The sequence below is a fragment of the Mesocricetus auratus genome, unplaced genomic scaffold, assembly GCF_017639785.1.
Source record: "Mesocricetus auratus isolate SY011 unplaced genomic scaffold, BCM_Maur_2.0 Super-Scaffold_100043, whole genome shotgun sequence".
Taxonomy (NCBI): Eukaryota; Metazoa; Chordata; class Mammalia; order Rodentia; family Cricetidae; genus Mesocricetus; species Mesocricetus auratus.
Window position 1 is genome coordinate 2553730 of NW_024429220.1, and position 14535 is coordinate 2568264.

At 44.2% G+C, this 14535-nt stretch overlaps 1 protein-coding gene across 1 annotated transcript in view; it reads left to right on the forward strand.

The window, feature by feature from the left end:
• Sema3c (semaphorin 3C) overlaps positions 1 to 14535 on the forward strand; it is a 169449-nt gene that overhangs the window by 103399 nt on the left and 51515 nt on the right. The window contains exons 6-7 of the mRNA XM_040735157.1: positions 11673 to 11763; positions 13569 to 13688. Of these exons, the coding sequence (XP_040591091.1) occupies positions 11673 to 11763; positions 13569 to 13688 (211 nt within the window). The remainder of the gene's footprint in view (positions 1 to 11672; positions 11764 to 13568; positions 13689 to 14535) is intronic.

Consider the following 14535-nt stretch of genomic DNA (forward strand, 5'->3'; position numbering starts at 1 on the left):
TATGATTTGTCCAACAAAATTGAAATGAGAAAATGCCTGGTCTCTGACCAGGATTCTTCATGGGTACATCCAATTTTTTTTTATCATTAAAGTGATGTTTGTTCCAGGTCACAAATGAGGCTATGATTTGTCCAACAAAATAAATTGACATGAGATAATGCCTGGCCTCAGATCAGGTCAGCATCATGGGTATGTCCATTTCCTTTGGTCATTTACGTTTAGTATTGTCGCTTTGTGGTGGGATCTTGTCCTGGGTTGACTAGAGGGTATGGCCCACACACTAATATTAGTTCAGGTTACTTAGGGTTCAAGGAAGTGCTCGGTTTCCTTTGATGTCAGTTTATGGCCTTGAACCTGTGTCAATAATCATGTCATAATCAAGTTCCCTCTCTTGGAGGGAAAAATGTGTCCAGGTTTCAGTTACTCACATCAAGTTCTGGGTTTGCCAAGATTCTTGGTGAGCAGTCTATGGCTCAAGTTGAGTATGAGAAATTTAAAAAAAGTCAGTCAAGATAAGGTGCAGGTACAGGGTAACACCCTTGTTAATAAGTTGCATCCATGTTACTGGATTATTTAGGTGAGCCCTTGGCTCTTTCTGGCAATGTTGTCATCCTTGTTCACATTTTGAGGATGTTGGATTGAATGAAGTGTGTCTGAGACCCACACATCTGCATGTCAGAATGTCAGGTTATATCCATCAGCATAGGAAGTATGGAGGGTTAATCCAAGGATATCAGTGACAAGCTGGGATGTGTGTGCACTCATTTACTTGTTTTGGCCCTGGATGATTTCTTTAGAGGAATTGTCAGAGGCTCTGATACCTTCACATTTTTGGCTGGGGTTTTCTAGGGTCATTGATTTGCCCAAGCCCACTTCTCTTCTCACTTTGGGCCTGGGAAAACTCATTTTCACATATTGGATCAGGCATCTTTCAATTGGAGGGCGCAGGCCCAAATCTCATCAATTTTTAGGCTTCTTTAGGGTTAGGGATTCACCAAGGCCCAATTCTCTCCTTGTTTTCAACCTCGGTTCTTCTGGTTCAGGAACTGGCCCAGAACCATATCTCTTCTTTCTTTGGGCCTGGGCGTTATCAGAGTCAGGACTGGACTGGACACTCTAATTTTCTTCGTCTGGCCCAGGCGTCTTTCATTTGATTAGCCCAGTCCTACTTCTCTGGGAAATGCGCCCAGGCTTCTTCAGGGTCAGGGGTTAGCCCAGGCCCACATATATTCTTGCTTTGGGCCCGGGCCTTTTTCAGTGTCAAGACTGGCCGGGGCACACTCATTTTCTTCGTGGGGCCCAGGCCACTTTCATTTAATTGGCCCAGGCCTACTTCTCTGGATAATTGTGCCCAGGCTTCTTCAGGGTCAGGGATTGGCCCAGGCCCACATCTCTTCTTACTTTGGGCCCGGGCCTTTTCAGGGTCAGGACTGGCCTGGGCACACTCATTTTCTTGGTCTGGCCCAGGCCCTTTCATTTGATTGGCCCAGGCCTACATCTCTGGATAATGTGGCCCAGGCTTCTTCAGGGTCAGGGATTGGCCCAGGCCCACATCTCTTCTTGCTTTGAGCCCGGGCCTTTTCAGGGTCAGGACTGGCCTGGGCACACTCATTTTCTTGGTCTGGCCCAGGCCACTTTCATTTGATTGGCCCAGGCCTACTTCTCTGGATAATTGTGCCCAGGCTTTTTCAGGGTCAGGGATTGGCCCAGGCCCACATCTCTTCTTGCTTTGGGCCCGGGCCTTTTCAGGGTCAGGACTGGCCTGGGCACTCTCATTTTCTTGGTCTGGCCCAGGCTCTCTCATTTGATTGGCCCAGGCCTACTTCTCTGGATAATGTGGCCCAGGCTTCTTCAGGGTCAGGGGTTAGCCCAGGCCCACATCTCTTCTTGCTTTGAGCCTGGGCCTTTTCAGGGTCAGGACTGGCCTGGGCACACTCATTTTCTTCGTCGGGCCCAGGCCACTTTCATTTAATTGGCCCAGGCTTACTTCTCTGGATAATTGTGCCCAGGCTTCTTCAGGGTCAGGGTTTGGCCCAGGCCCACATCTCTTCTTGCTTTGGGCCCGGGCCTTTTAAGGGTCAGGACTGGCCTGGGCATGCTCATTTTCTTGGTCTGGCCCAGGCTCTCTCATTTGATTGGCCCAGGCCTACTTCTCTGGATAATGTGGCCCAGGCTTCTTCAGGGTCAGGGGTTAGCCCAGGCCCACATCTCTTCTTGCTTTGAGCCTGGGCCTTTTCAGGGTCAGGACTGGCCTAGGCACACTCATTTTCTTGGTCTGGCCCAGGCCACTTTCATTTGATTGGCCCAGGCCTACTTCTCTGGATAATTGTGCCCAGGCTTCTTCAGGGTCAGGGGTTAGTCCAGGCCCACATCTCTTCTTGCTTTGAGCCCGGGCCTTTTCAGGGTCAGGACTGGCCGGGGCACACTCATTTTCTTCGTGGGGCCCAGGCCACTTTCATTTAATTGGCCCAGGCCTACTTCTCTGGATAATTGTGCCCAGGCTTCTTCAGGGTCAGGGATTGGCCCAGGCCCACATCTCTTCTTACTTTGGGCCCGGGCCTTTTCAGGGTCAGGACTGGCCTGGGCACACTCATTTTCTTGGTCTGGCCCAGGCCCTTTCATTTGATTGGCCCAGGCCTACATCTCTGGATAATGTGGCCCAGGCTTCTTCAGGGTCAGGGATTGGCCCAGGCCCACATCTCTTCTTGCTTTGAGCCCGGGCCTTTTCAGGGTCAGGACTGGCCTGGGCACACTCATTTTCTTGGTCTGGCCCAGGCCACTTTCATTTGATTGGCCCAGGCCTACTTCTCTGGATAATTGTGCCCAGGCTTCTTCAGGGTCAGGGGTTAGTCCAGGCCCACATCTCTTCTTGCTTTGAGCCCGGGCCTTTTCAGGGTCAGGACTGGCCTGGGCACACTCATTTTCTTGGTCTGGCCCAGGCCACTTTCATTTGATTGGCCCAGGCCTACTTCTCTGGATAATTGTGCCCAGGCTTTTTCAGGGTCAGGGATTGGCCCAGGCCCACATCTCTTCTTGCTTTGGGTCCGGGCCTTTTCAGGGTCAGGACTGGCCTGGGCACTCTCATTTTCTTGGTCTGGCCCAGGCTCTCTCATTTGATTGGCCCAGGCCTACTTCTCTGGATAATGTGGCCCAGGCTTCTTCAGGGTCAGGGGTTAGCCCAGGCCCACATCTCTTCTTGCTTTGAGCCTGGGCCTTTTCAGGGTCAGGACTGGCCTGGGCACACTCATTTTCTTCGTCGGGCCCAGGCCACTTTCATTTAATTGGCCCAGGCTTACTTCTCTGGATAATTGTGCCCAGGCTTCTTCAGGGTCAGGGTTTGGCCCAGGCCCACATCTCTTCTTGCTTTGGGCCCGGGCCTTTTAAGGGTCAGGACTGGCCTGGGCATGCTCATTTTCTTGGTCTGGCCCAGGCTCTCTCATTTGATTGGCCCAGGCCTACTTCTCTGGATAATGTGGCCCAGGCTTCTTCAGGGTCAGGGGTTAGCCCAGGCCCACATCTCTTCTTGCTTTGAGCCTGGGCCTTTTCAGGGTCAGGACTGGCCTAGGCACACTCATTTTCTTGGTCTGGCCCAGGCCACTTTCATTTGATTGGCCCAGGCCTACTTCTCTGGATAATTGTGCCCAGGCTTCTTCAGGGTCAGGGGTTAGTCCAGGCCCACATCTCTTCTTGCTTTGAGCCCGGGCCTTTTCAGGGTCAGGACTTGCCTGGGCACACTCATTTTCTTGGTCTGGCCCAGGCCACTTTCATTTGATTGGCCCAGGCCTACTTCTCTGGATAATTGTGCCCAGGCTTTTTCAGGGTCAGGGATTGGCCCAGGCCCACATCTCTTCTTGCTTTGAGCCCGGGCCTTTTCAGGGTCAGGACTGGCCTGGGCACACTCATTTTCTTGGTCTGGCCCAGGCCACTTTCATTTGATTGGCCCAGGCCTACTCTCTGGATAATTTTGCCCAGGCTTCTTCAGGGTCAGGGAATGGCCCAGGCCCACATCTCTTCTTGCTTTGGGCCCGGGCCTTTTCAGGGACAGGACTGGCCTGGGCACACTCATTTTCTTGGTCTGGCCCAGGCCACTTTCATTTGATTGGCCCAGGCCTACTTCTCTGGATAATGTGGCCCAGGCTTCTTCAGGGTCAGGGATTGGCCCAGGCCCACATCTCTTCTTGCTTTGGCCCGGGCCTTTTCAGGGTCAGGACTGGCCTGGGCACACTCATTTTCTTGGTCTGGCCCAGGCCACTTTCATTTGATTGGCCCAGGCCTACTTCTCTGGATAATTTTGCCCAGGCTTCTTCAGGGTCAGGGAATGGCCCAGGCCCACATCTCTTCTTGCTTTGGGCCCGGGCCTTTTCAGGGTCAGGACTGGCCTGGGCACACTCATTTTCTTGGTCTGGCCCAGGCCACTTTCATTTGATTGGCCCAGGCCTACTTCTCTGGATAATGTGGCCCAGGCTTCTTCAGGGTCAGGGATTGGCCCAGGCCCACATCTCTTCTTGCTTTGGCCCGGGCCTTTTAAGGGTCAGGACTGGCCTGGGCACACTCATTTTCTTGGTCTGGCCCAGGCTCTCTCATTTGATTGGCCCAGGCCTACTTCTCTGGATAATGTGGCCCAGGCTTCTTCAGGGTCAGGGGTTAGCCCAGGCCCACATCTCTTCTTGCTTTGAGCCTGGGCCTTTTCAGGGTCAGGACTGGCCTGGGCACACTCATTTTCTTGGTCTGGCCCAGGCCACTTTCATTTGATTGGCCCAGGCCTACTTCTCTGGATAATTGTGCCCAGGCTTCTTCAGGGTCAGGGGTTAGTCCAGGCCCACATCTCTTCTTGCTTTGAGCCCAGGCCTTTTCAGGGTCAGGACTGGCCTGGGCACACTCATTTTCTTTGTCTGGCCCAGGCCACTTTCATTTGATTGGCCCAGGCCTACTTCTCTGGATAATTGTGCCCAGGCCACTTTCATTTGATTGGCCCAGGCCTACTTCTCTGGATAATTGTGCCCAGGCTTTTTGAGGGACAGGGTTTGGCCCAGGCCCACATCTCTTCTTGCTTTGGGCCCGGGCCTTTTAAGGGTCAGGACTGGCCTGGGCACACTCATTTTCTTGGTCTGGCCCAGGCCACTTTCATTTGATTGGCCCAGGCCTACTTCTCTGGATATTGTGGCCCAGGCTTCTTCAGGGTCAGGGGTTAGCCCAGGCCCACATATATTCTTGCTTTGGGCCCGGGCCTTTTCAGTGTCAGGACTGGCCTGGGCACACTCATTTTCTTCGTCTGGCCCAGGCCACTTTCATTTGATTGGCCCAGGCCTATTTCTCTGGATAATTGTGCCCAGGCATTTTGAGGGTCAGGGATTGGCCCAGGCCCACATCTCTTCTTGCTTTGGGCCCAGGCCTTTTTAGGGTCAGGATTGGCCTGGGCACACTCATTTTCTTGGTCTGGCCCAGGCATCTTTCATTTGATTGGGCCAGACCTACTTCTCTCAATAATGGGGCACAGGATTCTTAAGGGTCAGGTGTTAGCCCAGGCCCACATCTCTTCTTGCTTCAGGGCCTTTTCAGGGTCATGATTGGCCTGGGCACACTTATTTTCTTGGTCTGGCCTAGGCATCTTTCATTTGATTGGCCCAGGCCTACTTCTCTGCATAATTGTGCCCAGGCTTCTTCAGGGTCTGAGTTTTGTTGGGTCCCCATATCTTCTGATTTGGGGTCCAAGCTTTTTCAAGGTTATGGTACCTGTTTATGTTTAGGGTGGAGATAGTGGATCCTTTTCAGCCTATGCTTGCCAAATTCTTTGACTTGATCTATTGTCAGTATTTCTGAAAAATAAAATAGAAAAGGCAGGTGAACATTTATAGTGGAAAATACAAGCGTCTTAAATTTTCTCAGAACTTCACTGACCTGTCTTCGAGGAAGCAAGCACAGACACTGACACAAATAGCTCACAGTTCCCCTGAAATAATTATACATTATACAAAGATGAAATATGTATGTAGTAGAGAAAGCTGGTTGTGTAAGTCCTTCTTGTTGCACAGCTTACTGTCTATGGTGGAGGGGATATCTATGCGCTCATGTGGAAAGACTCTTCCTTCGACGTGAGATACACATAGGAGAGTCCCACCAAGACACCATGTTGTATTTCCTTTCTGTGGTCTGAACACTTGATGGATTCTCACAGTTACAGGAAACAGCACAGGGTAGTCTCCCAGCTCCTAGAGGACGCCTTGCTAGTGAATAGAAGTCTCTACAGATCATCACAAGATCTCTTTGCTGTGTGGGGATGGCGTCCTCTCTCTGTAAGTCATACATGCCATGTTCAGTGAGGTATTTCTGTGGTGTTTGGTATTGCCACCCTTCTCAAGGTCATATTTGTCTTATCCATCAAAAACCCCTCAGACTCCTAATCTCCCTTTGACACCCATTTCAAGAGAGCCCCCTGCCAAGTACACTGGTGTGAAATCACTTCTTCCCCACAGAAATTTCTGCAATCACTTACCTGAAATAGATCACTTCCCACCTTCTCCTGAGCTAAATCCTGGTCCACTGTAATGGGCTCTGCTGCCCTCAGATGTGGGTCACACCTGTAACCATGACAGTGACCTTCATGTGAGGTCACAGAGGGCAGGCCTCACTCTGTCTTTGAAACTCAAAGGCTGTCGATGTGCACAGATGTCTTTCGGTTGGTACTTAGAGGAAGTCCCTGAAGTCTTCCCTTAAGATCATTTCTTGGGAACAAGCTCATATCCTGTCTTCCTTCTGCAGGGAATTTCATCCCTGGGCCCAGCGTGTTCAGTGGGAAAGGGTCATACTCATCCCTAATGTACACAGTTCACCTGTTGGTGTCTCATTTCTGTTCCTCAGTTTATCAACAATTTTCTCTTGTCTAGAGATTTTGGGTATCAAGCTGATGGATAATGTTGGGGTTCAACCTCTCCCATCACCACCATTAAACATAGCTTGCAGGAGGATTGTCCAGAAAGCAGTTTGTGATGAAATTCCCTTACCTGGTCCTGCCATGATATAGTCAATGACTTCTGAGAATGTCACTCTGGAGACCAGCATAACACAGAGCTTCATCCTGTCGTCGTTTGGAAACTGGAGTTCCAAGTCAGGTGCTGGCTCTGCCTCAGCAGCTGTCACCTTTTCTCACAAATACAGGTAGAGGTTAGTAGAAGAAATTTGACAAAATCCCCTTAGATATACACAGGTTCAACCACAAATATATTAACACAGGGTTCAAAAGTAAAGGCTTAAGTTTGAAAATAATATGGAGTGAGTATGACATCAGTGTCAGTGCCCAACCTGGGAAGGGACTACGAGCTGAATGTAAGGAGGATTTCCAGGGTGGTTCATTTCTAGAGCAGCCCAAGAGAAGCACACCTACTTGTGGAGCATGTGCTCCCTGTGGTGATGTCACAAACAGGTGGGTGATTCAAGTAATTATCTTTATCATTCTGGAGGCTCAAGCCTTAGGTCGTAGGCTATGCACTAAGTTGACACTTTCTTCAGAGGCCTCTCTTCATTAAATTTTACATACAATTTATATTTAAATGTATAGGTTAGGGAGATGGCTGTGGTTGTGTTTCATATTGTGTCCCTGACCCCAGCCATGCTGGGCCTAACCCATAGTTATAAAAGGTAAGGATCATGCTTAGAAGAATCAAAGTCCCTTCAGACTTCTGCAGTAATGACTTTGACACATTCCCTACCTGCCCTGACATTGTGGGCTGCCATAGCTGATGGTTGTCCCTGGCTTGGGCCCACTAGCAGAGTTTATTCTGCACCAGCCTAGAGACTGAAGTTTTCTCATAGGATACAGGCTGGGTGTGGACATCCTATGGCCTCTTTTTCCAGAGAGATATTGGAGTTGTCCTATTGAGTCTTTTTATAGTAGTTTTTTGTCACACATCTTACAGATACTGCCTGCAGCTTTTTCTACAGCTATAGCACAGGTCCCATTAAAGAACCACATTGTGCCTCATGTCCTTTATCACCCCTGTTCCCAGTGTAGCACAGTGAGGTTAAATTAGGCCTTCATCCCAGGAAACCTGTGTATATTTCTCCCTCCACAGTGCCTAAACATTCCTCTAAACACATGCAAGTGAAAACATTTATAAGGACATAATTAGAAGGAGAGTACTGCCATGGTGCTTCCTGTGATAGTGACATTGGTGTCTATTCCCATATTATGGCGGCTGTCCATCTGAGTACAAATGAAAACATTGTTACCACCAGGGACTAGAGTTCTGAGGGAAGAACAAATATCAGTGCCAGGGAAGCTTTGCCCACACTCCCTGATCACCCAAGTTTGATGGTCAAATGTGGGCACACAAACAGGAACCCTCTGTCTTTCTCAGCTAGATGAGAGGCTAGAGTCCTGGTGCAGATCCACCTGTGTGGCTTCATCCCAAGTCCTCTCTCTGAGTAGAGGGGTCTCCCCATGTGGTCTTGATGGGCCAGTCCCACTCCTTTGAGACTTCTGACTCCTGCTGTTTCTAGCTCTTCTTATGATGAGCTCTCCTCAGGCTGGGACATTTCAAATACCTCACTATGTTTCATTTTCCCTATTTAAGATCTCAGTAAGGATCTTGACACTTCAGGTAGTGTCCATCCCAGAAAACAGCCCAAACTTACCCAGTCACATGCACTTGCTGTGATTCAAGCCCTCCTTCTGGACTCTGGCTTGTCCTCAGGTAAGACCCTGGCATTACTAGGGCAGGGTTCTATTGTGAGGTCACAGAAGACTCACCCACCTCATTCTGAGAATCCCAGGTCATCCAGACCTCAGGTCTCTCCCAGCCTGACCCATCCTTGTTCTTTGACACCCTATGTGCAAACATCCTTGGAAGCAGTTAGCTTTGGGAAAGCACCTAGAATTGTCTCAGGGATATTTCTGTGAGGATCCATTACATTTCTCTCCTGTCATTCCTCCATCTTCCCACAGTTACCATCACCCTAAAGAGGGGCAACACAGTTGACAATGCTGCTTCCTCAGCTCAATTGTCTGAACTCACACTCTGCCTCATCATCTCAGATTCTCCATAGGCACCATGGTTTACTGCTGGCACTCAGCCTGTGGGGTACCATCTTCTTCCCCTTCTACCTGGTTCCAACAGTAACTATATCTTATTTTCTACCTCACTCTCTGCATCAGTGATCTTGAGTTTGGTTGTGGATTATTAGCTAGTGCTTGCCTGGCATTTTTGTGTCCCTGGGTTTTAGAATGAACAGCACAAAAATGCATAGATGAATAATGAATGAATACATACAGCATGGATGATTGACAATAGAGTTGCAGGCAGAGCCCACCTTGTGAGGTACAGAGATTCCTGGAAGCACATGCTTTTCCTTGTCCCAAATCAGGTGATCTTTCACTCAAAAACCTGTGTGCATGAATGATCAAGCTGTCCAGAGATATGCCAAGTCCTTTGTCCCCATGTGTGTGCAGGTTATGCAGTGGTAGTCATGCTCTGTTAGCCCTTCTGTGATGTTAGACTCTTTGTCAAGTCTGAGCTTCCCCTGTCCTGGAACTTCAGTCTCTTAAGTACCAGGTTTCCAGTGTTTCTCATGATGGGATGCTGGACATAAATTATGACTGACTCCAAACAAGGGGACTTCTGGCCAACCTGGTCATGGGGCTACCATGCATTCTGTGTAGAGAAGAAATATTGTAAGGCTCAGACATTGTGAAAATCTTGAAGGAGAGTCAATGGGTTCTTTTTTGTTTTAAGAAAGAGGACATAAAACAAGGGTTAGGGAGCTAAGGTTCATTCTGGAAGGAGTTAGGGGACAGAGTGTGGGGTAAATAAGATCAGAATATATTGTGTGATATTGTCAAAGAATTAATAAAAATATTTATTTATTTATTTATTTGTTAATTCATTCATTTATTTATTCAAGCAACTTCATGCATTGACCTCTTTGGAGGTCCACAAACCCATGCTACTTGCCTGGCCTCCACAGCTTTCTTTAGTTGTGGAGGGAGATTCTATAACCCCTTTCTCGTATAATGGCTCTAAGGCTGTATTACTCTACCTGTGGGTCAGGACCCCTTTGGGAGTGGAATTGAAAACTCCATTCACTAGGGTTATCCTTAGAACATAGGATATTTACATTACAATCCATAACAGTAACCAAATTACAACTATGAAGCAGCAATGAAAATAATATTATGGTTGTGGGTCATCACATCATAAGGAACTATATTAAATGGTTGCAGCATTAGGAAGGTTTAGAAGCACCTCTATATAGCCAGAACCATGTGTGATAAGCTAAAATTTCTACTGCTTCCTGAAGTTGGAACATTGCCCCCTTGTTCAAATACATTCTCAGCAGCTTTATTGTTTTTATGGTTTCCTTCACTGTCTAAGCTTGGCAGTCCTGTAATTCAGTCTGTAGACCATGTTGCATGAACTCAGAGATCAAAAGAATGCTTCTGATGCAAGTTACTGGGGTTTTTCTTAGGTAGTCTATGGCTCCTTTGGGAGTATTACCACCCCAAGAGGAGTAAATTTATTTAATCTCTCTCTGTCTATCTTCCTCTCTCTCTCTAAATATATATATATATATATATCTGTGTATATAAATATTTATATGTATATATATGTGTGTGTCTGTATGTATGTCTCCATAGTTTTAATAAAAGCAGACTATTTTCTTGAGTCAAGCATCTTACTTTATGTCTTTCTTCCCAAGCAAGTGTATAATCAGTCATTTCTGGTCAAAGTTCTGGTCATTTTCTCTCTACCTTAAAAATATGAGACTATATTTATTCAGCATACTATTCAAAAAGTTTTACTTGATAATTACAGTTCTCTATCATCTGATGTAATCCATAAAAAATGTTCATTTTTGCCCTTGTGGTTTAGTAACAATTTCTAGTAAGCTGCTGTATGAAAAATGTCAAAATCACTCCCTTAGTACTGCTCTCTGAGCCCCAATTCAGCGCAACTGAATTTACTGCCTTGTAATCTCCAATCATTCCTATTCCATTTCTCTGAACACATTTTCTCTTAAGCATTGATCAGAATCTGAGAAAACCAATGTTTGTATTTTGTTGTCTTTAGTTTTCATCTTTATTATTAGAATATAAATTACTCAATGTCTAAGATTTCAGCAATTTTGCTTTCTATAGTTTTACTTACAATGCCATCAGAGTTTTGTTAGTCTTCAGGTATTCAGCAGATGACCACATTTTTTACACAGATAATCAAACAGATGATATTTAAATCTTGTGCCATGTGTTACACAAAAATCAAGTAGCAACATAGAATTTTAGTTTTTAAAAGCCTCCTTTTGGTAGCATTGTAACCACTGCATACATTGTTCCGCTGTGTTACTTTTCTTCTTTTGGCTGCATTCTACAAACACATCTAATTGTATGCATAACGGCTTTAGAGTTTATTTAAGGAGATCTCATGATTGTTTCAGTTCTTGGGGTTCTTAAATAGATTAAGTGTTAGCCCTGCTGATGTTAGAGCCTAATTTCCAGGTGGATTCTTCTTACAGGACAACTGGCTCTTAATATACATATTGGAGATATAGGAGTAGAAAGTATTTAAGAAGATGTCTTTTTTGTTAAATAACAAGCATTTTAAGTAACTTGGATAGAACTATATTTCATTGTACTTATTATGCTGTATCATTATCATCTGTTACCTTTTTCTGTTACAAAGGACCAAGTTTTCATGATTGACTCTAAGTGTGAATCTGGAAAAGGACGATGCTCCTTCAACCCCAATGTGAACACTGTGTCTGTTATGATCAGTAAGTAGAAATCCCAATGTGAACACTTTGTCTGTCATGATCAGTAAGTAGAATGTGAAAGAGGGAGGGTGCTCTAAATAACAATCCACACAGCTTATTAATTAGTTTATGTAACAAAACATTTTAAAGTTGTCTATGAGATCTCCAGTCTGTTTAAGTATGTACTTAACTTTCCTTCCCAAAGGGTTGTAACCCTAAAATTACCTCTCATACTTTGTGTGGTCACTGGGTTGTGTTTGCCATTTCTTCTTGATCATTGAAGAACACATAAGTATGGCATACTTCTGTTCACTGAATGCCAAGACACATTATGAATTAGAAGTCATTATTTTACAACACAGTTGCATTATCTAACCTACTGGAAAATCCAGTGATCATTCGCTATTTAGGCAACTTAACGTAGGACTACAAAGAAGTCAGATGTTGTCTTTTAAAGAACGCCTCACAGAATTCCTGAAGTTCTTTGAGTGAGTGGTTGTACAACTAGAAAGCACAATATTTTTTGAGTTAAAGGTAAAAGGCACAAGTTTATATTTCCATAAAACTGTACAAAGAAATCCTGAAAATTCTCTTAAAATTCTTCCCAAAGGGTTATCATTTAAGAATTTATTACTCATACAAAATGAAACAAGAATGTAAGGGGTAAGAAATGAAATCAGTTTGATATGCAGGGTTTTGTAAGTTTTAAGCTATAATTGGTTGTGTGTTGTGCAATAGAGTTAATAAGCGCTAAGCCAACCTGAGTATCTTACTTATCCCCAATCCTGTAAGTAAATATTATTGAGAGCTGTGCTCATCGATGACATAGAGCAGTGGGGATTTATAATCCATGGTTTTTTGACTAGTGAGCTATAACCACATGGGGAATAATTATGTATTATATTGATTTAATAACCAAATCTACACATGTCTATACACAGAAGATATTTAAACAAATATTTAATCAGCTGCACTGTTTAAAATGTCTCATTCTTATTGTTGTCGTTAACCTCTAAAATGTTGTCATGGGCCTTCTATCCTTCCTTGATACCAAGATGCCTATCATACCAGCTCCTTAATTGATAGAGACCCAGTTCAAAACGTGATGAGCTCATTTTAGAAGTGTTTCATTTTGGACTCTGCCCTTTCCAACAAAAATTATTATAAATGTACACATATTTAGTGAGAACAGGTACACACAAACAGGTTAAATAACTAAACAGTTCACTTATGACAAATTGGACAACTTTTTAATTTTTAACATAGTTTCTTATCAATTTAACTTTTATAACAGATTACTGCTAAAAATCTGCCTATGTCATGTCATTAGGAACCTTGTAGTGCTAAAGATCAAAATGTACAATTTGAATGATTAGTTTTCTTATCAATAATATTTTTCCAATATTAATATAGTTTCTATGTAATATAGTAATAAAAATAATAAAATCTTTATGTCCACCCTATCAAGTCGGATCTTAGATGTTTATTATGTGATGAGTGCTATTAGGATAGTAGCTCATTTCTATGATTTAGAAATGAAAATATTAAGATTCAGTATTTTGAATGACATCACCCATAAACCATGCTTGCTGCTTACTTGCTAAATTTGGAACAAGTAGTTCTTGGAGTTGGTTTTATAATTACAGAATCATCTCACTAAGAGCCTATTAAAATGAGTCCTTTGAAAAGTTGGTGGGCAACAGAAACTAATTCATAACTACAAATCTCTTCTAGTATTTGGGACAGTGTGTTGAGTTAAGCCTCCTTGAACTTCAAGTGAGTTCAAAGGCATTAGAATATCTCTGACAATTGCTCCTTTTTCATAGATGAGGAACTTTTCTCAGGAATGTACATAGATTTCATGGGAACAGATGCTGCTATTTTTCGAAGTTTAACTAAGAGGAATGCAGTTCGAACTGATCAGCACAATTCAAAATGGCTGAGTGGTAAGAAAATATTTACTGTCATTTTCTTCTATGATATCTTGATTAACATTTAATTCTATATTGATAATAGGGAATGAAGTTAAATCTAAGGTACCAGGCTTTTACATGAGTAGTTATATTTCTATACTTTATTACCAAATATTTAAGACAGATACATAGCCATCATTCTTATTCCAGTTGGATGATTTATTAATGATATATAAACGCTTTGTGTTTGCTTACACTAATAGTCTGCAACTATTGAATATTACATATCACTGTTTCAAAAATTGACTAGTGTTAAATGTATGATGGTACAATGATTTTATGATAATCCTTGTTTAGTTGATTCAAATTCTCAAGGTCATAAGGAATTCATAACCTGAAAGGAAGCTACTTTGATTTTACTTTATGATAGTTTCTGCTATGTAGAGGGTATAGGAAGCCACTGAGTGCTTGCCATTCCATCCTCAGGAGATGGCCAAGCACACTCTAAATTGCCTATTTAGTTAATGATGTAGTTCAGTAATAATCAGCACAATTAGGCATTTTATTTCATTGATAGGTCATCACATGAAAGCATTGATTATCTTTTACTTCATCCCATTATTCAACCAGCACATCTGGAAATAGAATATTCTAAGTTGATTTCTTCCTGAAATAAGGAAACCTCTATGTCTACAATGACTCCATTTTTTCCTCGAGACATTTTCCCTTGTTCTCTTGCTGTACCTTAAGGGAAAACAGACTCATATTTTTGATACTGCATCCACAGTTCCTTCTTCTCCTACCTCCTCCTCCTCTTTCCCCGTCTTCCTCTTTCTCCTTCTTTTCCTACTCCTCTTCATCCCTTCTCGTCCTTTTCTCC